The sequence below is a fragment of the Leptosomus discolor genome, chromosome 8 (genome assembly GCF_034619465.1).
Source record: "Leptosomus discolor isolate bLepDis1 chromosome 8, bLepDis1.hap2, whole genome shotgun sequence".
Lineage (NCBI taxonomy): Eukaryota > Metazoa > Chordata > Aves > Leptosomiformes > Leptosomidae > Leptosomus > Leptosomus discolor.
Genome location: NC_141398.1, coordinates 4,411,989 through 4,435,895, shown reverse-complemented (window position 1 = coordinate 4,435,895; position 23,907 = coordinate 4,411,989). Strand labels below are relative to the sequence as shown.

The window sequence follows — 23,907 nt, the reverse complement described above, 5'->3', positions numbered from 1 at the left end:
TCTTGGCTCTACCACACACTCATGAGTATTCATCTTTACCTTAGACAGACAGATAACAAACCTGCTTTAGTTAATGTATGTTCTAAAAAGACCTCTAGAAGTTCTTGAGAAGCGTTATTATTTCTGAGGGAAAACATTTTGCTATATGATTAGAGATACACTAGGCACATACCTACATAAAGTTGGAAGGTAACGTTTTTTAGGTATCACCAGAAGGGCCCCCATGAACCCCTGATTTTCTGAGCTGCCAGTGGCTCTTTAGCCACTTACATCCTAAAGGTGGGGGTTTCACTGTGCTTTTTAGATCTGAAATAATGAGGGATATAAAGAAGATGGAGAATCTCCTCAGAGGTGCACAGGAAAAGGACGACAGACATAAGTTGCACAATTCTGACCAGATCGACAGATAAAAAAAAAAAAAAAAAATCACTGTAAGGGTGGTCAAATACTGAAGCAAGTTGTCCAGAGAGGATGTGGAAGCTCCGTCCTTGGAGATACTCGGCGCTCAACCTAGTGCATCCCTGAGCAAGTAACAGCCTAAGTCTCTGACTGGACCAGATGATCTCCAGAGCTTCCTTCCAACCTGAATTTTTATGTAATTCTATGATTATGACTATGTAAAGACCTCTTTCACATTCACGTGAATCATGTGATGTCACTGCGTGAGCTCCTATCAGTCCCTTGATGTCATAGTATCAGTCTTGTGGGTTCATTTCTGTTCCTGTTTTAGACTATGTCAATCCTGACAGAGTCTGAAAATTTTTAAATCAGAACATTGCGTTCGCTGGCCTCCTCTAAGCATGAGCATGGTCATATGTTAAATCCTTATCACATTAATTGCTTTCTTTGGAGAGCTTAGCTAATCCAGCTTGATAACAAGGTTCCTAATTTTTCACAGCAAATGTAGCTTTGTAACTAATAAAACTAGTGCCACTCGTATTATGGAGAGTTTCAATGTTTGTCACTTCTCTAGATGGCCTCTTACTCAACTGGAGTTACTTTGGAAGTGTCTTGGAATATATATATGCGGCTTGTATGTATTTTTTCTTGGGTGAAATGAAAAATTTAATTATATGAAAAAAATGCAAATTGCTGCCAACTGTGTTAACTGTGAGAGAGTTGCATTATCTTCTAACATAAATTGTCAGTGAATTGAAGAAAAGACGTTTTGGAAGCTGATCTGATTACTGTCAGGGAAAGTGCTCAAACTCAATTGTTGGCAAATGTCCAGTACCCATCACTGAACGATCATCACCTCATCATTCAGCCTTCTCAACTGACATGCAAAACAACATCCAAATATTCATTGCACATCTGTGCTGGACAGATTATGCATTAGCAATTCAAATCAATTCAATGTACAGGCAGTTTCTGTAAAGGCGTCTGTTTGGGTGAGATGCCTTGTTGTCTGGGATGGATAATAAGGCAACTCTGTCTAATCTTGGAGAACAATCAACCCATCTTGAGAAGGTGACTGACTACGTATGCTCTTGCCCTGACAGCACTAGAACAATGGCCCCATAATGCACTTGACTCAGCTGGTAATAAAATCTACTTTTGATTAGCAGCCATGGCTTGTGTCAATCACTGCATGATGTACCATTGTCCTCTGGTCCTGAACACAGTTTATTTACAGGGAAACAAAAGCTTTTTGGATATGGCTGCTGCCCAGAGATTGCAAAATAGATTGAGCTGTCAGCCTCACACACTAGATGAAGATTAATGAGTTGTGCAGACAATAAATATGAAGCAATGACCATAAATATGCTAATAGGTATTATCCATATACACTATAATTGCTACAAAAATTAAAAAGTAGTGTGAAGGAAATAGGTCACAGGGTGACAGATAGATAATCTTGGCTGCTGAAGATCTTTGGTGCAGTCAGATTCTCTACAGGTTTATTTCCTTCAATTAGACCCTTCAAAAGAGTAATTGTTTAAAAGCTGTTTGAATAATCTCTTTTGAAACAGAGGTTTATGGGAAAATGTTTATGAAAAAGTGACTTCAATGAACATGTTATTGGAATGAAAAAGGTGACTACCAAAAGCAGGCTACGCAGAGATTAATGTCTGTGATCAGCTGCCCAGCTTCACCATGAGGAAAATATCTCTAAGTAGCACACTAGTGAGGGCTCCAAGGAAAACGTACCAAAGAGACACAGCAGGTTTTATCCACAGACACAAGTGAGTAGGGTCATTCCCGAGTGAAATATAGAAGAGCTGCATGCACATCTGGTTGTGTTGGTTTGGTTGGTGTTGTCAGCTTAGCATGCTTTTTCTCTTTATTTTTCTTCTTTTGTTTGTTTTTAAACTGGAGGAGGAAAGGACGCCCAGGGCTCAAATTTTCAGAGGACTTCCAACAACCCTCTGGTTTTCCTGTTCTTTTCAAAGAGCACACAGTCCAGACAGCGCATGATTTTTGACACTTACGGATTTCATTTGAACTGGAAACTCGGGGAGTTAAACATCAAGCCCTGTTAGCTACATGTATAAATGCTTCAGCACCTAAGGCTACTGAAATTGTAGTGACACTGAAAATAAAGGCAGTCGTACTCTTGGTATTCATGTCTTTGACTCTCTGTTCTCTGAGGCTTAGAAGTGCCACTGGGTGCTTTTCAGGTCAGCTCACACCACCCATCTCCTCTCCTCAGATTTTTAGCTTCTGGAACAGGGAAATTGCTCAGAGACTCTCCCAGATCCAATTTACTGTTATAATGTCAGGCTCGGTGATACAAATGTGTTATTTTCTCTTTCCTGCCATACTTTATCTAGAAGTTGCATCAGTTGGGCTCTTAAATGATCACTGCTTGGGTTTTTGGCAAACAGTCCACAAAGATGTACAACTGCCTTAGTGCTTCTGTTCCAGGCTCCCTGCAAACTCAGCTGGACCATCACTACACTGGCCTAACATCTTGGAAGTTACACTTTCTAACCAGAAAGACTGGTAAAATAAAACAAACAAAAAAAAAAGGTGGGGACCACTTAGGAAAATATCTCACACAAAACTGGCAGGTGAGAGGAGAAGCACGTCTTTCTAGACGAATTTTCTGGAAGGATAGGACCTCTGGAAGCTGCGGGCATAGGGATGGAGTTATTGTTCCCAATCCCACTTCAGAAGTGATGCTGGGTTTTTTTAAACTGGAGGCTGTGATGTTAGCCATGTCACACATTGCCAGGGCACAGCGAGGCCCCATCCCACCACCCCAAGCGAGATGAGCACAGCAGATCCTGAGATGACAGGCAAGTTGAACCAAGAGTCTAAACCATTAGGCGAGTTTGTAGCGATGAGGCAAGAACAAGGTCAAGCCACAAACATGAGTCAACAAATCAGGTTTAGGTCTGGTTGTGGTAGCCAGGGCCGGTCACAGTCCAGCAACTGCTGGACAAGTCTATCCTTGCAGGCAGGTCTAAGGTCAAGCCATGAAGACAGGCTGCAGCTCGGTCTGGATCAATGAGGTATGGCCGTGATGGACCTGCAGACGGGTGCACCTACAGCATCGCTCAGGCAGGGACTGAAGGCCCAGGGGAGGCTGGCCAGGGCTGTTAAGACCTAATAGCAGACTCAGACCTGACAGGTACAAGAGATTCACCTTGTTTTCACTCATTTTCCTGCAAGACATTGTCCTAGATTTTCGTAATAAGCTGAAAACAAGTAAAAGCAAACCCCTTCCAGGTCAGAACTTTTCCATAACCTACATTTGCTGCACCACTACAGGAACAAGAGCATGAAGGTAGGCAGAGCTCAGCTGTTTTTAGCACAGTGTCATCTGCCTACTCACATGTTCCTCATCCAACCCACTGCAACCACATAGCGGATTTTAGAGCCACCTCCTTGCTGACTAAGTCCATGGCACTCTTGTAAACAGAGGCTTCCCTTGAATCCCTTCGGTGACTTCCCTCTCCTTATTTCACTGTTTCTTCACCTTGTTTTTGTGGGACTACTATTAATTTCCCCTTTCCCTGCTTATTCACTAATGTCTCTGCCAATCATGAGTTGCCTTGAGGCACTTTGCTTTCAATAAAACTTTTAATGTATCTAATTTTAACTATTTTTTAGTTAAACAACTTTGTGTGTATCCATATGAATTGTGTTTTAGGACTGAGTTAAAGGTCATCACATATAGAGTCTCTGCAACTTTGTGAAGCCTTCATTCCCCATGGCTTATCATCATTTCCTGATGGGCTGTTCGGAATATTAAATAAACGATATTAACAAAGCACCAAAAGATTTTACCAGTTTTGAAGGAAGGACCTGTAGCAATATGTACAAAGGAAGTGACATTTTTGGTTATATTATCACTTTGAAGAGGGCCTATAGCATTAATTGTCCTATTCTTACGTGGAAATTTACTTCCATTTAAGATGCAACTTTAGGTATTTCAAAACATTAAGTAATTCAGAATAATAAGTGAGAGACCTGAGAAATTATGAGGATAAAGATGCATCATATTACAGAAGCCCTAATGCAAGCAGAGTAGAAAATAAAAACAACAAACATTAGAAATAAAGAAAACCAACATATATGAATTAAAGAAAAATTGAATGAAAGAGAAGAGTTAGAAGAGCAGTGCTGCTCAAGGGCACATGGGCCAGTTATCCATAAATAGCACATATAAGAAGAGAGGAACGGACTTTGTATTCTTTGTTCTATAACCCACCATGTACAAGATATAGGTATTATACAACCATGAAAATGCTATATTTTTATTCCGGGTATTTCCACTTTGAAGGCTATCCCTGCGGTAGTGTGACCCAATCAGATGTTCCTCTTTACCTCAGGAGGTAAGGAGGAGGCCCATGGATTTTTAAACAGCCTTATTTAAACTACTGGCTAAGAAAAAACTGCAATAAAGGAGTATGTGCCATTTGCAAAGGCCTGCTCATTAAAGACAGAGGCTCCGCTTTAGCAGGATTTGCATGAGGAAGAACAAAACATCTGTGTCAATCTGCTCATATGATGCAAGGTCCCCAAACAGTTCCTTCCATAAAGAAATTAATTTCATCCGTTATTAATTGAGTTCTCATTTCCAGCTCTCGGTAAACCATTTTTTTCAGGGGTAGCTGTACCACAGCTGACTGCTGGGTGCTATAACCAACTCAAGTTGCAGTTTCCGCATGACCACCACTTTGCTGCCTTTTTGTCTGTGGTCTTTACTCAGAGTTGTATTACCCCTGAAAATGAGGGGCTACCTGCTACAGGTGCAATTCAGTGCAATAGAGTGCAATGCCAAAGAATGAAGAAGCAAAGTTCTCAGCCATGCCAGTTGCCAATTAATGATTCATACGCTACTAATCTGTTTTAGTATCACGAGAGGAAATTAGTTGGTTTGCCTAAAGTTCACCCTGAGAACATCAACAAAAAGGCAGGTTCACAAATTTCAGTTTCATTTCCTAGATGAGGATTAGTTTTGGTTTCATTTCTTCCTGACTGTGGTAGCAGTTTCATTTCTTTGCTGTTAGCTGGACAGTGTATAAAAAGATTGGCTGAGCCTCGCAGTGCTCCAGAGGGTGTCACACCATCAGAAGGAGAAATGTCTGACCGAAACGTCTGCAGCGCTGGATTCACTTCCTCCGGGATCAAAGGAGGATCGCTTGCTTCATCGATGATGTCCCGGGAAGCGAGAGCATCTGGGGGAGGCGTGCATTCTGGAGGCCCTACTTCTACTCTCCAAGAAATGGGTATGAGCAACTGCATGTGGGTGTGTGGTTTTGTGGTTTAGGGCATAGGGCCAAACATTTTTTTTTTGCCTTGAAAATAAGCTTGCCAGGTAATCTTTTCTTTCCTACGTTCCTGTATTGTACTGAAGACAAAAGATTCCTATATTTAACTGCATGTTATGAGTGGGATGCTATTAAGGGTGTTTTCTGTGGATGTATATATGCATTAATAGACACATACATATGTGGTATTCATGAGATTCAGGACGGTGTTTATTTGACGTTTGTGCTGTCTCTCCGTTCTGCTAGGAATCATCAATAATACAGAAAGTCACGGTAGCAATAAGCAACGATACACTTATGCAAGAACATGATCTGTGTACCTACATTTCATATAAATTATCAGATTTCCCCAGCTCTTTACTCACACACATCCATACAGGGAGAACCCATAAAACCTTACGCAAACGCTGTAGCAGAGGGGAATTAGCTGCAGTCCAAGACCTGGATTCACGAAGGGAATATCTACGCATCCTTGACAGCACGTATCTAAGTATTAAAATTAGGCATAGCTGGCTTTCACATGAGCTAACCCTGCGGGTTCTTGTATTTCTGTTGCAAGCACAGAGCAATCCCTGAGCTGGCGACTCGAAGCAGCTTGGCACTTGTTTAACCCTAGATCCCGTGGGATCCGTGCACGTGGTGTTCTCCGTGACAGTCCTGCCTGGGTGACCCCATTCAGCAGGCATCGTCTGAGCAGGCATACCAGCACAGAAGAGGGTGGCCCATGTCATCCTGCTCTGCCCAGCAGCCCAGTAGTTATCTCGCCAGCCTTGCATAAAGGCTTCAAAACCCTTTCTGCCTTGGGGGTCTCGGGCCCACATCTCCCCCGTGTCAGGAGTCTGCTAGCCAGCAGGCTGCTTAGAGGTGGGGATCTCTGCCATATTGGTCCACCGCTGGTCTACTCCTTTTGTAGTAAGCAGCCCAAAGTCTACTGAAGGATGGAGCTGAACTTGATGCTTCCAGCTATAAAATGGGTGGCTGGCCAGGTGAGCTGGCCAGGGTCCAGATTTAGGTTACCTTTCAATAGAAAAAAGATGTGATAAGCTTGATTGAGAGGAAGTAAGTTATTTTTTTAAGATATGATTTACGTTGCTGCCAATATTATTTACAGCGTGAGGCTCTCTAGACAGTGAGGGAATAAGTGACATAAGGTTCATTTAGAGTGATGCTGCATGTGACTCCTGTGAGGCATTTTAAAATTTTTACTCTGTATGATTTGATCAGTGAGTTTAGGTTACTGAATACAGGGTTTATTGAACATTCAATAGCAAAGAGCTTAAGGGATGGTGGCAGCAGAGGGGCAGAATATGCAAGGGGGTCAGGCGAGGAGGAGGACTGAGAGAGTGAAGAGCAGGAAGAGCTGCTCTCCAGCACCGCGCTGCATCAGCAGCAGAAATCCTGGTGTGTACAGGAGACGCCAGTTAACATAATCACACACTAGAGCAGAGTCAGCTGCACAATCCTGCCTTCTGTTACAGATAAGGGTGGTACAGCAGTGCTCAGCACACCCATAACCAGTGGCAAACTCTTCAGTGGTGATGCCCTATAGAGGGCAAGAAGTTGCAGCTTCTAAACTAGAACACTGAAGACACGTATCCCTCCACATGCTGAGAATCTTTAGAAGAGAGAGAAGCAAAGCAAACATCTAACAACGCCTCGTTCTAGTCTTGCAATATCTGTATCAACTACGGACTTTTATGAAAACCACTATTTTGGTGAAGTCTGCGTGACTTAAGGAAACCTCAGCCATGCCTACAGGAGATACTCCAAAAGAGCTTTTATCCACGTGAAAAATGCTAGCTCTGTAACATTGCCAAGACAGGTGTGAGCCTTGGCTCCCTGCAGCAGGAGAGCTTTGCCACACATTCTTTGCCTGATTGAGAGCTAACAGGGCCTGATTTCATTTCCGCAGGTGCTCACTGAAATCTCTCGCTCTTCAAACACATCTTCTTAACCTTTTCATTCAGACTGTAACCCTTCCTCCCCCCCAGAACAAACACGCTCGAAGGAGCGGCTGATTCTGCAGCAGGGCATGAGTATTGTTCAGTATCACTTTACAGAAGTTGTTATAACAAGCTCATCACCAAAATATCTGAGCATCCTCCAGGAATGCTTTAAGCATTATCAGCAACGTTTGTCGTCGCTAATGCTTTGCTCCTCTCCCAGGAGAAGAGGAGTTTGCAATGGAGTACTTTGCTTGGGGCTTATTTACACTGAGATGGAGACATACGTGTAACTTGGCCACTGGCTACCACAGCTTGCTGGGTTTGAATTTTACAGGTATCATCTGTTACGTGCAGGTTTATGCTATGGAAAGTGAAGTGAAAGGAACATATCCATCACCTGGAACAGCAAGTGGTGAGGTCTGCAACAATCCTTAGTTCCTGTAGGAGTTTGTTCCACCACTCTTCAGAAAATTGTGATTTCAGCAAAGACAAACTGGGCTGAAACTGGGAGAGTTGAGTTCATCAAAACCAGTCTGTGCAACAGTTGCAGATTTTCTTTGTGTTCTGGGAACATCCACAAAACACGGCAGATACCCTTTCTCTAAGGTGGCAGCTAAAAAGCAGTATACTGATGGAACAAGTCAAGTAATCAGCAGCCTCCTTCTCTTCCAATACATCTGCTAGTCCTGAATTTTTTATAAACAAAGTAGTTTATAATTATCCCATAAGGTTCCTTCCAGTCGGTAACATCTCCTTTGTAACTGTTCTAGGTGCCAGAGGCTCAACCCATTCATCGGGTTTTACCAGCAGCGGGATCTCTGGTGGATCCCGTGCTTCCCATATGATGTCCCAGGAGGCCAGATCTCACGGCGGTGGAACTCCCAGGGGCGGTACCACTTCCACTGTCCAGTCCATCTGTAAGTGAGAGTCCTCCTGAGAAAGATGAATTAACAGATGACTTCTGAGAAGTCAGCATTGTTTCGGCTCAAATGTACACTTACTAGATGAAGGGATGTAAGTAAGACAAGTGGCTGCATTGTACTTGAAGCAATGTTTCTCCTGTTTGTTGCTTTATACTTGGTGGGAAGATGAAACAACAGAATTAGTGGAAATAACCACGCCACAAAGTTGCAAAGATATGGGTAGGCAGCAGAGACAGAAACCTGAAACATATAGTGACAGAAAAAAGGCCAATGGAAGTTTAGGTTGTGCTCTCATCGGCACCACAGTGGAAGTTTTATCCCAGACACAAATTCAGGACTAAATCAAGAGCTTCACATTTGAGCGTGCAAAAAAGATTAAGTGGGAGGAAACAGTGAAACATGAGAATGGAGTTACAGACTGGCAGACAGGAATCATTAGTCCACTTCTTGTGGTCTTTTAGAACAGCTTAGCTGGCTTTCCTTTAAAGGAACTTAATTGGGTCAAAAGCAGAGGGATCTACCTGCACTTACCAGCTCAAAGCAGAGAACACCACAAGTTCTCCTCGTCACCCTGCTGAGTTAATGCAACCCACACCTAGATAAATCAAACCAAGGTATGAGAAAGTCCAGTCTATACCTGAATGCTTCGGTAAGGATGCTAATTATGTAGTGAGGTCCTACGGGGTTTGGAAGAGAATTGGAGACAGGATTGAAGTTCTTAATTTCAAAAAGTGTCTTTCAAAGTGAAACACAGACCTTTGGGCTCCAACCTGGGGACATTTCTAACCAATGCTTCAATATTCTGTATGTTTGCCTGTACTGCAACTTTAAGTTGTTCTCACACATTTCTTTGTATTTGTCCTTAGCAATGGGTGGCAAAGGAGGAAGACACTAAATAGAAGAAAAACACGAGTCCAGAAGTAAGCTCTGCAAGCGGTTCATCCTTTACCAACAGAGCCATCTGACAACTCCCCTGCTTTGCTCTCCCTGTCACTGCCGTGAAAGGCAAAGCCCTTTTCACATGCACAAATAAAGTTTCCGTTAAAATGACGGATTCTTGCAGTAAATTAGCGGGGATGGACGTGAGAGGCAGTTGCTTCCCTGGTTAATCGTTCTCTGAAGCACAGGCACATACGAACACAAGCTGATAAATGGAAGCTGAGGTACTTTGGAGTGCAAGGATGTCTTACAAAAATCCTGGGTTTAGCAACACTAGGCTCTCCAATCCCAGGTAGCTTGCTTTGTTTATTTTACAAAAAGCTGACCACAGCGCAAAAGCCACCCTGTTGTGACAGAAGGACAGAAACACTTGATAAGGGGCACATACTTCTAATGGGCTATCAAATTAAATTTTACTTAATTGAAAACACACATAACCAAATGAGAACAGGTACCAGGAAATTTCATACCTCAGAGGACCAACTGATATTTGTATCCCTCTGCTATTTCTAAGGTCTCTTTCACATCAATTTAATTTCAAATCCCTGTTTGTTTATCGAGAGGTGCCAGCTTTGTCACAATTGGACCCAAACTAGTCCTGTAAACTCCTTATGGTACCTGAGAGCAGGTAAAGAAGAAAGCCCACCTTCTCTGGTATAGGTCTCACTGCTGGGGCCTCTTGCTGTTGCCCACATGCCTGACTCCTTTCCTTCAGACGTACGCACACGGTGACGTTTCCCCAAACACACGTAACATTGTCCATTCCCTATACAAATTCCCACATACGTACTCCCCCACACTTCCATCTTCCTCCTGTCTTTCTGGCTCCTCATCCTCCCTCCCCTATCACCTCCCTCCCTCTGTATTTCTAACAAAACCACACCGTGAAGCTTCTCCTTCCCTTTCCCCACCCCAGGATGGAGGGAGAGAATCTCGCACCTTCAGGCCAGAAGTTGAGAGGTGCTGGGTTTGTGGTGCTGCGGTCAGTGATTTTCTCCAATGGCTTCTGTCACGCAGCTTGAGCATTCCCATCTCAGCTGCATCTCTTCACGACTGGGAGACGTGTTTGTACCCATGCACCTCATGTTCTCAGACACGGTCTTCTCCCTCCTGCCTAGGCACCCTCCTGAATGGGCGTGAGAAGTCAGCATTTGCCTCCAGCTGCAGCAAAGTTAAATTAAAATATTTGATGAGGAGAGGAGTGCTAGCATGGAGGAGAGGCTGATGAAGAGGGGAAGAAAGGTATCTTCCCTTGCTGTGCTATGCTAAGTGTTAAAAGGCAATTGAAAAACAAAGTCTCCATTTCATGGGTTGGAGCTGCTCTCCCAGCAAGGCGCTACCTTGGGGAAATGCTCAAATGTAACCAGGATTTGAAGTCATAAAATCACAGAAAGATTTCGTTGCAAAGAGATGTTGGTGTGAGGAGAATGGGGGCAGTTCTCTAGTCCAACTTTCTGCTTGAAGCAGGGTTAACCTTAATGTTAGACGTGTTTGCTCAGGGCTTTGTCCAGTCGGGTTCTGAAAATCTTCAAGGAGGCAGATGTCACAGCTTCTCCATGCAGCCTGTTCAAAAGTTTCACCACTCTCACAGTTGAGATTTTTTTTTCCATATGTTGAAATAGAATTTCCTTTGTGCAAAGTCGCGCTTACTCCAGTGGATCATTAAATAAATACTTAATAACAATGTATTTTAGAGTTTTCCACTTTAGGCATTCACCAATAAATATGCTTTCCTGAGCTGGCACCTGGGCCTAAAAGTGGGGAAGATGGGACTAGAAACACCCTTTGCAGAGCTCAGTGCCTCCCAGTGCCACTGCTGAGAACAGACATGCTATTTGCAAATCACACACTGTCACATCAACAGGAACAGATGTTTTCTCTCTCCCCACACTTTCTGTACAATTGCAGATTTAGAGATTTCTTCACACGATATTAGTAGCTTGTATTTATATGTTAGCTTTCATAGTGAAGGGTCCTGAACTGTTTTGTTTACTGCAAAGGAAATGCAGCAATATAGTCACACATGGTTGTTGGTTTTTTAAGGTCAAACACTTTTTAACTTGACTCGAGTGATAGTTTGTGTGCTCGCATGTATGTGAAAGCTTCCCTGCTCACTGCCTGCATGCTGACTATCTACTGCCAAATTGTTACCACAGCCATAAATATCTTACTGTAATATTGCTGTTGTATTCTGTAATAAATAAAGACAAGGAATGAAGAACACCATGTCCAGGTGAAATGAAAAAAAAAAAAAAAAATCGATCTGCTATGGAGTAAAACATTGAAATATTCAGAACTCTCAGACAACAACCAGACTCAAGGGTCTGTGAATCTGACTGAGAAATGCGGGGCTTGCTCTCTGAAATGGTATTTGAGATGTAATTTTCAGCTTTTCTTCCACCTGTCTCTGTTCTCCTCTAGCATCTTTCCAGATCTCAGACACCTCTTGGCAACAACGATTCTCACACTTGCCCCAGTCACCATCAAGCACAAGGCAAAAGGTGTGGCCGGACCCAAACAACAGGATCTGGAAACTGGTGGCACCACCCCCAGAGGAGGGAAGGGAGGAGGAGGCTGATGGTTTTACTCTGATGAAGTTTCTGTCTGGTTCTTCCGTTGTGGATGTCACTGCTTGTAACAGGCCTGCCTCTCCCACTGTCCCCACAAAATAGCCTCCAATTAAGGAATCCCCTTTCCTCTCACTTTCAAACCTGCTCCATGGTCATCCTCGGCCCCATTTATGGCAGCAGCCTCACAACTGCTACGGGACATCAGCAGGATGTTGTTCCTTTCCTCTCCCACCTTGGCTCACCCTCTGTGAGAGCTCTGTCGGAGCCCTTTGCTGGCTTGGGCTCTGCCCCATGGCCTCATGTCACCCCTAAAAAAGGCTGCAGCAGCTTTGTCAAACAGCTGCTGGGGTATAGGCAGAGAAAGCTGGCTACGTGCCTAAGAGCACAGCTAAATTTTTCTAAGGCACTTGACGTTCCTCGCTCGTGGTGGCTTCATCACAGTTCTGCCATCTCTGTACAGAGGAGGGAGGGAGCGTAAGGGCAGCGTAGGGCAACGTGATTTTGACAGAACAGCATTTTATGTCTATTTACTACAGATTAAAGGATATGGGCAAGTAAAAGGCAAAGGAGAAGCTGCATCCTCTCTCTCTTGATTTTTACTGATCACCAGGGGTTCTGCTTTTGCAGCTTTTTGGTGGACAACCCAGCATAACGAACATAAAAGCATTCAAACTCCAGATATTAGGCACAGCCTCGGTGCGCATGTGCCAAGATGGACTCAGCAGTTCTGTGGCTGGGCTAGTACATGTCTCTGATTAAGCCATCCTGCACTTTCCTCCCAAGGCCTAATGCAGCAGCCTGTGACTACTGAAATACAGCTGTGATCTACCAGCAGATCTTTATTCCCCTCTACGCCCTTAGCACTGGCGTGAGGTAGAGCAAGAAATCCTACTTTTTTCCCATTCGGAGATTTCCCCCGCTGTGCAAATGCGAAGGTACGCTCTCAGAGAAGAGCGAGGACCTGGAGTCCCGCAAGCAGACATTCCCACACCTGCTTTAGCACTGATGGTGCTGAAGTGAGTCACAACGACAAACCTAATGTAAGAATGAGAAGGAATTGTAGAAAAAGTCAACAAAATGTAACTCATCAGACAAAGTCTTGTAAGCTGAAGCTGTGTTAACTGAGAAACAATGTGTGACCATCTCATGACAAAGACCTTGCCTCTTATACACCTGCAGAGGGGGAAGATTTAAAACTGAGTTTCAGCTTTAATGTTTGCATTTCTTGACCTCAAGTGTTTTTGTCTTGTTAAAAAATGACTATTAGTGAGAACTTACAAAAGGTATCTGTGCCTAAAAGAAGGAAAACCAATCCAAACCAAAGCAAGGATCCTTAATCACGTTTCATTTCACTTTTCAGCACTTAGGTGATTCTGGCATTACTAGTTTGGATTATTTTTGCCATCTTTAGACCTTGTTGTGTCGAGAACTAGCCTAGATAGCTTTACAGAAGTAGGGAGCGTCCTCAGCTGCATCTGAATTCAGTTAACTAAGTCAGCTGGAGAACAAAGGTAAATGCTTCCTCCTGAAAGCTTTACTCGCAGACTACTTAAGCAAATTCATATGTACATTACTACAAATGAAGCATTTACATTTTTAACAGAATATAATTGAAAAGGTCAAATAACAACAAATATGGCAATCTAAATCCCTCATGTCTCTCAATCAATCTTTCCACAACAAACAGGCAGAGAGAGAGGGAAAGGAAAAGAGGCAGCAGTGTGTGATTACCAGAGCAGTGGCACCGAAGCAATACACTGCAGAAAGCACATAGCTCTCTGCACGGAAATCAATTTCTCCCATGGGATGGGGTCGATAGTTGTCTGACAGGACAGTATACAGGCAATTTAATAGCATTTTATCTAAATGAATCTATCCCTCCCCCCCCACCGGCCTCACAGTTCATAAGAAGGCTCTCGTAGTAAAATAGATTTATTTGCTTTTTATCATACAACAGGAAAGTATTTATCATTCTGAAGACACTACCATTGTCTCTTAAAAATCATTTATCCCTGTTAGTTACGCACAACCCTTTCTCAGCATTGTTATTCTAATTGGTTAACTCATGTACGTAGCCTATAAAAATTACTTTCAGTTACTCTGGAAACACTTTTCTTACCCCAAAACGTTTTAAACTATAGGTCATCCTTTCAGGAAAAATAAGCCCACAAAGCAGGCAAACTCAGCTGACTCAAAGGAATATCGCTATCTGAAATGTCATTTATATGCAAGAAAAATCTTATTTTTAGGAATGCGTTATACACAGCGACTGGTTGTCCAGTGGATCTGTTTTCATAGTACTTAATAAATATTAAAGCTGAGCTGATCTTACGAGTGGATATCTGTGTGGAGTAAATGGTAATGAATGAGAACCCCTAATAAGCATAATTCCAAGGATGGATCTTTGGCGCTCCGGGAGTTTGGTATTGTGCCCCAAAGGCTCTTGTAAATCCAGCTGCAGTTCTTGCTCATCATTTAGAAGATTAGGGGCTGATAAGCGACAGTCAAGCCTTATTAGAACAGGCTAAGGCAACAGGAAACATTAATTGGGTAATTTAATGCACAAGGAGACAATAAATGCCTGCATTGTGGTTCAGATGCTGTTTCCTCTATTGATTTGTTCATGTCTTATTTTGTGAAATCCTCACAAATTCTTGGTGGAGAGACTGTAAGATATAGCCTAAGTTTAAAAATACCAAAATACTTTCGTTATTTCCTACAGCTTCCCTTTACCCGCTGTGTTAGTAAGGGACCCGTCAGTAGTCCTGCCCTTGGGAGCCAAAGGATGAAGACTATTCCCTCCAACAAAGGAGGGGAGAGATCCAAGGTGTAGCAGCTATCTGCACTGAAATGGTGTCTCACCATCTTACTTGTGTTGTGGTTTCATCGCAGCACCTGCACACAGCAAGGGGAAGTCCAGTCCCTCTTTTCCTCTAGAAAGGTGGGAGCATGTAACAAAGCCCTCTTTCACCATTCTGGAGGAGATGTAGAAGTAGTTGCTAGATTGATCTTGCTCTGGCAGAAAGGAAGGTGAGAGGAAGCTCCTGACATGGGTGTTTCTTTCCCATCTAACGCCAGAATTAATCCGCTTGTGTGGGTGGATTCACTCAGTCCCCTCAGTGGTGGATATTGGTGTCTGGAACACCAAAATCTCTCAGTTATATAGCAGCTTCTCAGTTGGATCCCATTCTAAGATTGCCTTCCCTGAGATATCTTCCCCACAGCTGAACAGGAGGGAAAAGAGGTTCTCTTACAGTGGAAGAACAGGAGAGTCTTTCCTTTACTTAGCTGACCTAGGCACTCTTTCCCTCTCATTTTCTAGCACTACGACTTGGAAGATTGGGGGTGATAATTCATGGACGCTTTATTTTAATAATTTACATTTGCAGCAATTTAAATATTAAAATGCAGTTCAAAGGCATGCAAGCGTCATTAATTTCAAATAAACATTGTACGTTATGCTCTGTTTAACAGTATTTAATCTCACTTTTTGTAGCTTTATTCTACTTTCAAGCATGGCTTTCGACTCATTCCTTTCAAAGATGCTCAGCCACAGCCTCTCCTTTCCACCCAGCAGCCTGGCACCGTTTCTGGTGCGAGTAAGGTTCCTGGGTTCTGTGGCACTGGCTGGAAGGGTACTCCTTATTGCCTGCTGCAGCAAAACTCAGCTGGGCAGAGCACCCCTCCGCTTCAAGCTTCTTCAGGACTGTCACATTTGAAGTTGGTGTTCTCTTCACACCTCCCCATATTTAAGGAAGGAGGCAGCCTCTCTGACTATATTTACTGTATGAACTGGTGCTGCAAGGCACCTATTAACAGATCCCTAAAGTCATGGAAGCCTTGGTAGAAGAGGCAGGGTCCACCTACAGCCCCTTGGTAGAAGGGGCAGGGTCCACCTACAGCCCAGCACATCCTCTCCACCACCGCATTAACCATTGCTCTAGCTGTGCTCCTTGGACTGACCCAAACACAACGATCCAAGACTGTCTGCTAGACCAAAATTAGGGAACATGCGCACCTTCTTGTTGATACAGCGCTTCTTTGTACCTGAACGCTATGCAGGACAGCCAGTGGTGGCCCCGCTCTGCTGGACAGAGTGCAAGGGTAAGCCAAGGCAGATCTCCACATCTCAGAAGATCTGACAGTCTATCTGGAACAAGACCAACTCATTCCTTTCAAACCAGCAACTAGGCACCCAGTAGCTGGGCTAGGCGGGTTAGCCCCTTTCCTCTTCTGGAGAGAAGGACACCCCAATACCCTTTCTCTGGGCTTTCATTCTGCTGAAGTTCTGAATGTTGTAACTGTACTGAAAACCAACAAAATTGTGCAGGGCGGTCCATTTCCTTAGGCCTTACACATTAAAGAGGCACAATTAATAATTCCATTTCAAAACACAGTAATATGAAAGACTATAAGTACATTCCCTTACAAAATTATTCATCATTAATGATTACAGTAATTAACTTAGAATTGTTTCCCATCCTTTTCTGTCTCAGTTTAGGGGAAAAGTGAGCATTGAAATATAATCTGGTTTAGTGCTCATCTAATACAAGCAGTATTTTATCTAAGCTCTGTTGTTTTTACCCATTGTTTGGTGGGTTTTGGTTTTCAGGTTTTTTTTTAAAGAATGCCTGAATGTGAAAATAAATAAATAGATAAATGGATTCTCCTTAATATAATTACATTTTGTAGAAAATATTGTCCCTAAAGGAAAAAAAAAAAAAAAGTATATGCCTACAAAACCAGTTCTTAACTCTCAGATGTTGCTTTTTGCAGTCTTTTGCAACTGGAATTTCCACCCAGCCAAGATTTTTACTGGCCAGTCTTAAACTACCTCTGCAATTTATGTTTATACATAAACAGCTCTGATTTTAATTGCTATCAACTTCTTATACTTGATAGATGGTCTTAAACATTTTTTGCCTCCAGAGACTACTTACTTTGCCAAGTATTGACACACTTTCAAGATTTATACTTCTCTAAGGAATGGAGTTTACAATAAAATATAATGTATTCCGTGGCTGTGAATGGTAATGTTACTAAACAGTCCAAAGCTATTTCACAACTGATAGTTATTTCCCTCTCACACCCAGCACCGCACTGTTTTAGTCCTACTACAGACTCAGGGGTTTCAAGAAAAGTAAAATGCCTCATTTGCCTAATCTAATGTTTCAGAGATCCAATATGACTTAATTTAGGTTTCCTTCCACTAGAGCCATTATTGGACTAATGATTACACTTTAATTTTTCCCAATAATTATTTTAAGAGCGCAACTCTTGTGGAAGGGATTCATTCACTTACGGGGATTGGAATAACCCCTTACAGAGCTCAGCTGTCACTGCAGTCAGCAATAGGCATCGTTACTCAAGTGTAAAATACACTGTCAAGCATACAAGTAGTTACTAATTATTAGACAGCCATAACTCAGTAGGTGATGAAAGCACATCTAGATCTAAATATTTGGATTGGGTCCAGTTTGCCGGTAGCAACCAGGGGTCACATTGCCTAGAGCAACCCCAGAGGGTGAGGAAGGGTTCTTAGAAAAAATGCATCCACTGGTACCATCTCCAAGCAACTGCCATTGCACTACTGCAGAAGTAGCATCATCAAGCTCTATCGGTCGCTCTTTCAAGGTCAGCTGAAAAGATCTCCAGCACTGAAACAACTCATAGGTATTACTTTAGTGGCAAAGTGCAGCTCTCAGCCTTCTAAGAACACACTTTCAAGGGAGAAGTTTCCATTTCCTTATTTTATTTTTTCCCAGCAATTTCACCTCTTTAATACAGCTTCCTATATTTGTAAATAGGTAATTTCATGTCACACAGCTCCTTTGCAGAGGAAAAGGAAAGGCAGCTCTGGGTTGCGCTCTCTTCATCTCATAGTTACCAGTTCTCAAAGCTGAGCAGGCACCCCAGCAATAAAAGGAAACACGCTCCATGGGTTGCACCACCCATCTTCCTCCCTGACTGGGGAACGGAAAGGATGCGACCCAAGAGGGTCTGTAATTTCCCTGGGGTGGGTGACGATGCATCCTGTACAAGAGTGATTTGTTGGGAAGTTTTGAACTGAAACGTCGCAGCTCTTGGTAAGACTACGATTCCAGGTTACTTGGCTTTTCCCCTTGAGACAGAGGAGACATTCCCTACAATTTCTACAAGAGATGCTAAAAATTCTAGGAATAAATTATTTTCTCAAAGTAATAATTTCCCTAATTACTCATTGGGAGGCCCTGCTGTGGCCATCCTCCTTTTTTTTACATGTCTTTTAAGGATTTTCTTGAGCAAATAATAGCTTAACCTGCAGACAGAATAAACACTGAAGAAAGCAGAAGAGCAGAAGTATAAAGAGACAGAAATGCACAGTTGCTTAAATCTCTTAATCACCAGATATGGAAACAGCAAATGAGAATGATCAGAGAATTGAAGAGACCAAAACCGAAAACACTCTTGCAGATTTCATCCCTGTAGGAGAAAGCAAGAGAAATGGAGACCTAATTCCGGTTCTGATTGAAAAAGCATGTAAATTCTTACTTCGGCACTTACACACAAGTGTTTAAGAAGTTCTTCATGGTCTGTTAGCGTGAAGTTAGTTTTTACTTGGGCCTGGTAGTTTGGGTTGCAAAGATTTTTTGTGATGCTACTAAGGAGTTTCCAGCAAAAATTTTATTAGGATGTAGATTAACTCTAGAAATCTATTTCAAGATATAAACCAAATAATTCTTCTGTAGTGCATTTCATTTATTCCTTTTGATGCAAGGGTATAAATCTGACAGTAATTTTGCACCAGTCCAATAGAGGACTTATAAAAGACAGTGGATGAGATAATTCATTTCTGATTATTCATGTTTATTTTATCCTTAGCATAAATAGATTATGAAAATAATCAGTTCCATGGCTGGTGCTTTTCTGGTGAATTTTAAATTACGTGTGGAATATTCTTAGGAAGACAGATACTGAAAATATAAATTTATTATTATTTTGACTCCTGTTGGCTCCTGCGCTTGAAAATGGTATACACACAAAGAGGTTAATGGCATTATGATTTTCAGATAATCTGTTTTTAAACCGCTGACTTGGAAACTGTGAGATTAATAACACTGAGAACTTCCAAAGGTAATAGGATTACAGTTTAATATTAACTAAGTGTTTCTTGGGGTTCTGCTGTAGCAGTGCCTCATCTTTGGGATACTCTGGAGTAATTAGTCTGTAGTGGCATACAGTGGTGATGCATGATAACTGCAGCTTCTTCCTGCTGCTATCAGGGTTTTCCATTCACTGGTAGCTGGTTTTTATTTGTAATACCTGTCATAAACGGGCACAGAGCAAGCTTGCAATGCTCTTGCCCCAAGCAGATGCTGATGAGGAAGAGACCAGTTCTCAAAGGATCCTATACTGAGCCAAACGCACAAGGAAAGACTTGCTTGTTATTCTCCCCTATAGCAGAATTGCCAAAATTATCTGCTCTCGCTCCTACTACACTCCAGGACTGGTGACATTGCACGGTCTCTTTAGGAGAGCCTGTTGTAGCCCAGGGTGGCCAAGAGACAATGGGTGTTGTGCTGGCTGTAGGACAGAAAGGTAAAGAGGGTGGCAGCTCCTGCCCTACTATCATCTGAATCTCTGATTTTTTTTCTCCTCGCTTTGCTAATGTATCCATGTGAAAGGAGTTGGTCTCCTCCATCCGGTGTTGTCTGGGATGATGGGGTCATTCCCTTCTGCTGTCACGTACGATTGCTTGACCAAGCCATACCTGAAACACCAGTCACAGCTAATCAGGGCAGTGAAGTGAGGGTTGTGGACACCTTCCTTCTGTCGTGGGGGTTTGTAACAGAAGCATTAAGATACCACGACTGATGTGCAAGTGGAAAAGGATCCAAGGATGTAGCAGAGCAAAGGCTACAGGACCAGCTTTTATTTGTAAACAAGAGTACAGCAGGCAAGCTCATCAACGTCGAAGAAGGTGTTGTTTACATCAAGATCAAAAGGTCTGTGGTTCAATCCGGCCAAAGTACAGCTAGGTCAGTAGAGGACCTAGACGGGAGGATGGCAAAAAGGCATCTTTTACCTGGCACTAGTCCTCCTGGTCTCCCAGCAGGAAGACGCGATGTTACAAGGTGGATGCCCAGATCGGAAACAATGCATAGTAAACTGTGCTTAATATTTACAGCGTCAGAGGGTTAAATAAGAAATATTCAGAAGAAAAATATTGTCTCATATTAAATATCCATCCTAAGATGCTCAAACAGACCCATCCAACAAACCACGTCACGACAACCAGTCCTTGCCAGCCCCGGGAGTGCAGCCAGAGCTCCTCATCCTCCAGGTCATGCAGAGGGACTTCTACACACACCTTGTGGACCCACGCATCTCGCTGCTTGTACACAGGCTCGAGTGGAATCTAGGAGAGCCATGTCTATTTGGTAGCAAAATTAAAGCATTTAAGTTGGAAAAGTAGGCTAGAAAAAACCCCACAACTATACATCTTCGTAATCATTTGAGGGGGAATATTTTGATAAGCTCAGTTTGCAGGATGTCCTCACAGAACACAAAGCCTGAGAATTTGATGTACTTCACGATTGTCTCCTACAGAATGTTAGTAGGACTTAAATGCTGTTACCTGTGCATTTTAAAAACCACCTTTCAGGTAATGAACAACGTCTGAATTTTGATTACAAGGTTCCATTCACCTAGAAGATTCAGATCCACGGAGGATCTCAGGTAGTGTCTTCTCCACTTACAAGCAGTGTTATGCTCAGTATCAATCCCTTCCATGCCTTCATTCTGTTCAGCCGTTCAGATTTCCAGCTATTTTTACCAGTAATTTTTAATCCTTTGCTTGTTAAGGGATGTCTTTATACCAGTAGGAAAACAGTTAATGATGGAAAAAAAGGTAATGACTCAAAGAGTGGAAACCAGTAACAAGTCCTTCAGTGTAATTCATAGAAGACAGGAAAAAAAAAGACAGGGGTCTAATCACAATTTCTCTCCATTTCAAGACATCTGTGGTTCGATGAACCCCATTAGGTTAGCAGATGTGAGCCTACTTTATGCTCACAGTACCCCTGTGAAGCAGAAAATCTTATCTGGGAGCAACTGAGTGCATGAGGAACCTGAAGAAGCTGTCCACGGCCATGCAGCAGAAGGAATCTGGGATTTCTTAGATGGCACCGATACAGATCTTTCCCCCCTGCCCAGGGACTCACAGAGGCTTAAAATGCACATTTTAAGTCACTCACATGACAAGAATTGCTGCTTGTCCCCACTCTTGACCCTCTGCTCCTCCATTGGTGTATTCCAGGGACCGTAGGTGATCCCTGCCAAAATCAGCCCTGGCTGTGCTGCACTCACACATGGGCTTCCCTTGCTCAGAGACCTCTGTTAGAAACTCGGTCACACTGTCAGAGGCACACAGAGGAACTGGAAAACAAATTGCCCAATATCAGTGAAATATACAGTAAAAACATGTGACCGCCTGCAAAGAAACACCAGCAGAATAAAGAGGAGTAGAGGTGGAAGGTAGTAATGTCAGCAAACCTCTGGACTGAAGGGAAAAAACCCTCCTAAGCAAGGAGCAGCCATAAGCATCTCGAGCTGAGAGGGTAAGGACACCACCTCAGACCATAGTTCTCCTTGTAATCACTTCTTAACAACGCTGGGTCATAGAAATGCTGGCCAGAAGGGATGTCTGGAGGTCACCTCCCACTCCAAGTGGGACTATTGCCCACACTAGATCGTGTCAGCTTTGCCCAGCCAAGTCTTGAAAACTTCAGAGGATGAAAGTATCTCGAAACATTTTCACTCGTGGCATTTCCACTGATTTCAACAGAATCTGGAATCCTAAACACGTACAAAAATCTGTGTTTGAAACAATAAGGATAAACCGTTCTTCCACTGCCAGTAAAAAAAGCCCCTGCTTTTTGAACCTGTGATAATCAAATTTCTGCAATCTGTACTATAGGGTTATCACCATATCTTGTCCAGGCTAACTTGCTCCTTCTTCCCTCTGTGAGCCACAGAAGCTTCTGGAGGTGCACCCGTGCATCTGTCTTACCCCTCGTAAGCAGCAGCAGGACAGGGACAGGACAGCACCCGTTGCAGGACTATGTCAGTGTACCCGCAGTGCATAAAGAAGTGTTGAAACGGATCCCTCCTCGTGATATTTGCAAAAGCAGGCAAGCAGCCGTTCCCTTCCCACGGAGACCTGCCCAGCCCACCCCGGAGTTGGTTTTGACCGTCGTTACTGATCGTTGCCTGCAGTGAGCTAGCTAGCAAAAGTATTAAACATTAATATATTTCAGTTGTGCCTATTGACTGTGCATTTTAAATAGACTCTGCTATTCTCTCCCAGTGGAAAGATTTATTTTACTTTAAGAATATATAGGGCTGTGCTTTCAGTACTTTTTCTTTGTTTAACAAGCAGCTTTCTTACTGAAAACCCAGTAGACCACAGAACCAGTCAGGGGCTCTTATCCAGGATGTCTGACCCATCGCCTGACAATAATTAGTTCAGGTTAATTACAGCAAATCTGTAGATTTGCAGCCTGAAATCATCTCATCCCCTAAGCTGAACCCTCCAGAGGTTTCTTTTATGAGCTCTGCATCCTAAGGGTGGACTTAAAGTAATGAATTTGTCTCTAATAAGATTCATAGGTTTGTTCCCTAAGCAATGGTGTCAATTATAGAATCTAACACTGATGGCTTATTTTGCTGAAAAGAGAGAAATTGAGAGTTTTTAATGAAGCATGCAGGACTTTTAAACATTTTTGTTTAACTCTTTGCACTGTCAAAAAGTGTAAAAATATAATTATGTGAAATATCATACCACTTTCCGTGTATTTCTGTGTGCGCCAATAGCTAATTTCCTTCTGCTCTATAATGGAAAAGGTTAATGTAATGACTCTGAGATTTCATTTGGAAATGTTCCAGAAGAGTGTCTGAGTATTTTCTGCACTTAATGGCAGGAAGTAATAAGTGAGGTTATGTATTGGTGAAAAATATTTCATGTACTGAGAAGATTAATACTGGAGAGAGGCACAGGGGACACAAGCCTGAGGCTTCCTCCTCAATTCTGACACAATATAATATGTCCATACTTGATACGTGCCCTTCTGTAGTTAGCTTTTAATCATTAACAAAGCAGACAGTAAGTCTCTGGGGGACGTGGTATCAGGAGAAGAGAAGGAACCAGGCGTAGGATTCTCCTACAAATGAGTGGCAGGCACCTCCAGCTGGGAACGCTGGACCAGATGGTACTGGTGCCAGCAAGGTATCTACATAGCAGGATAATGCTGTAACACCCTTCCAGGGTTTGACTCTGCCCTGAGTATTTCAATGTCTATAATAATTTTTGTGCATAGTTATTGTACTTAGGGTTCCCGGAAGACGAAGCACCATGTCACAGCTTTATTTCAGCATTTTATTTCACATTGAATTTATTACTTAGGAAAAATTTAGCTTTATTACATATGAAAGATTTAGCCCTTTCCTTTATTTCAGACTTTTCAAATTTACTTTTGATTCAGATCCCATTCCTGTTGTGGGAGCCAGTCTGAGTCACAAAACTAAGGTTTCAAGCTCTTGAGAAATAGCTCCAGTCATTTATTTTACTCATTTTAATAATTAAATTATTATTTTGCTTTTAGTAACATTGAAGGAAGAAACAAGGTTCCAGGACTCTTGACTCTACTGGAAAGAGATAGTTGATGTTGGACCTGGAAGGGGGTAAATGTGGCAGTAGCCATCACTGGAAGGGTGAAACTGCACACCTACAACAGCTCCTAACATTCAAAACACGATTTACCTGAGC

At 42.7% G+C, this 23,907-nt stretch overlaps 1 protein-coding gene across 1 annotated transcript; it reads left to right on the top strand.

Moving 5' to 3' along the window:
• Window positions 1–5,528: 5,528 nt before the first annotated feature.
• On the top strand, window positions 5,529–9,642 carry LOC104344096 (uncharacterized). Its single transcript, XM_009948151.2, has 3 exons — window positions 5,529–5,681; window positions 8,440–8,586; window positions 9,459–9,642. Exons 1-3 carry the CDS (start codon window positions 5,534–5,536, stop codon window positions 9,485–9,487), a joined length of 324 nt encoding a protein of 107 aa, XP_009946453.1. The 5' UTR covers window positions 5,529–5,533; the 3' UTR covers window positions 9,488–9,642.
• Window positions 9,643–23,907: the final 14,265 nt, after the last annotated feature.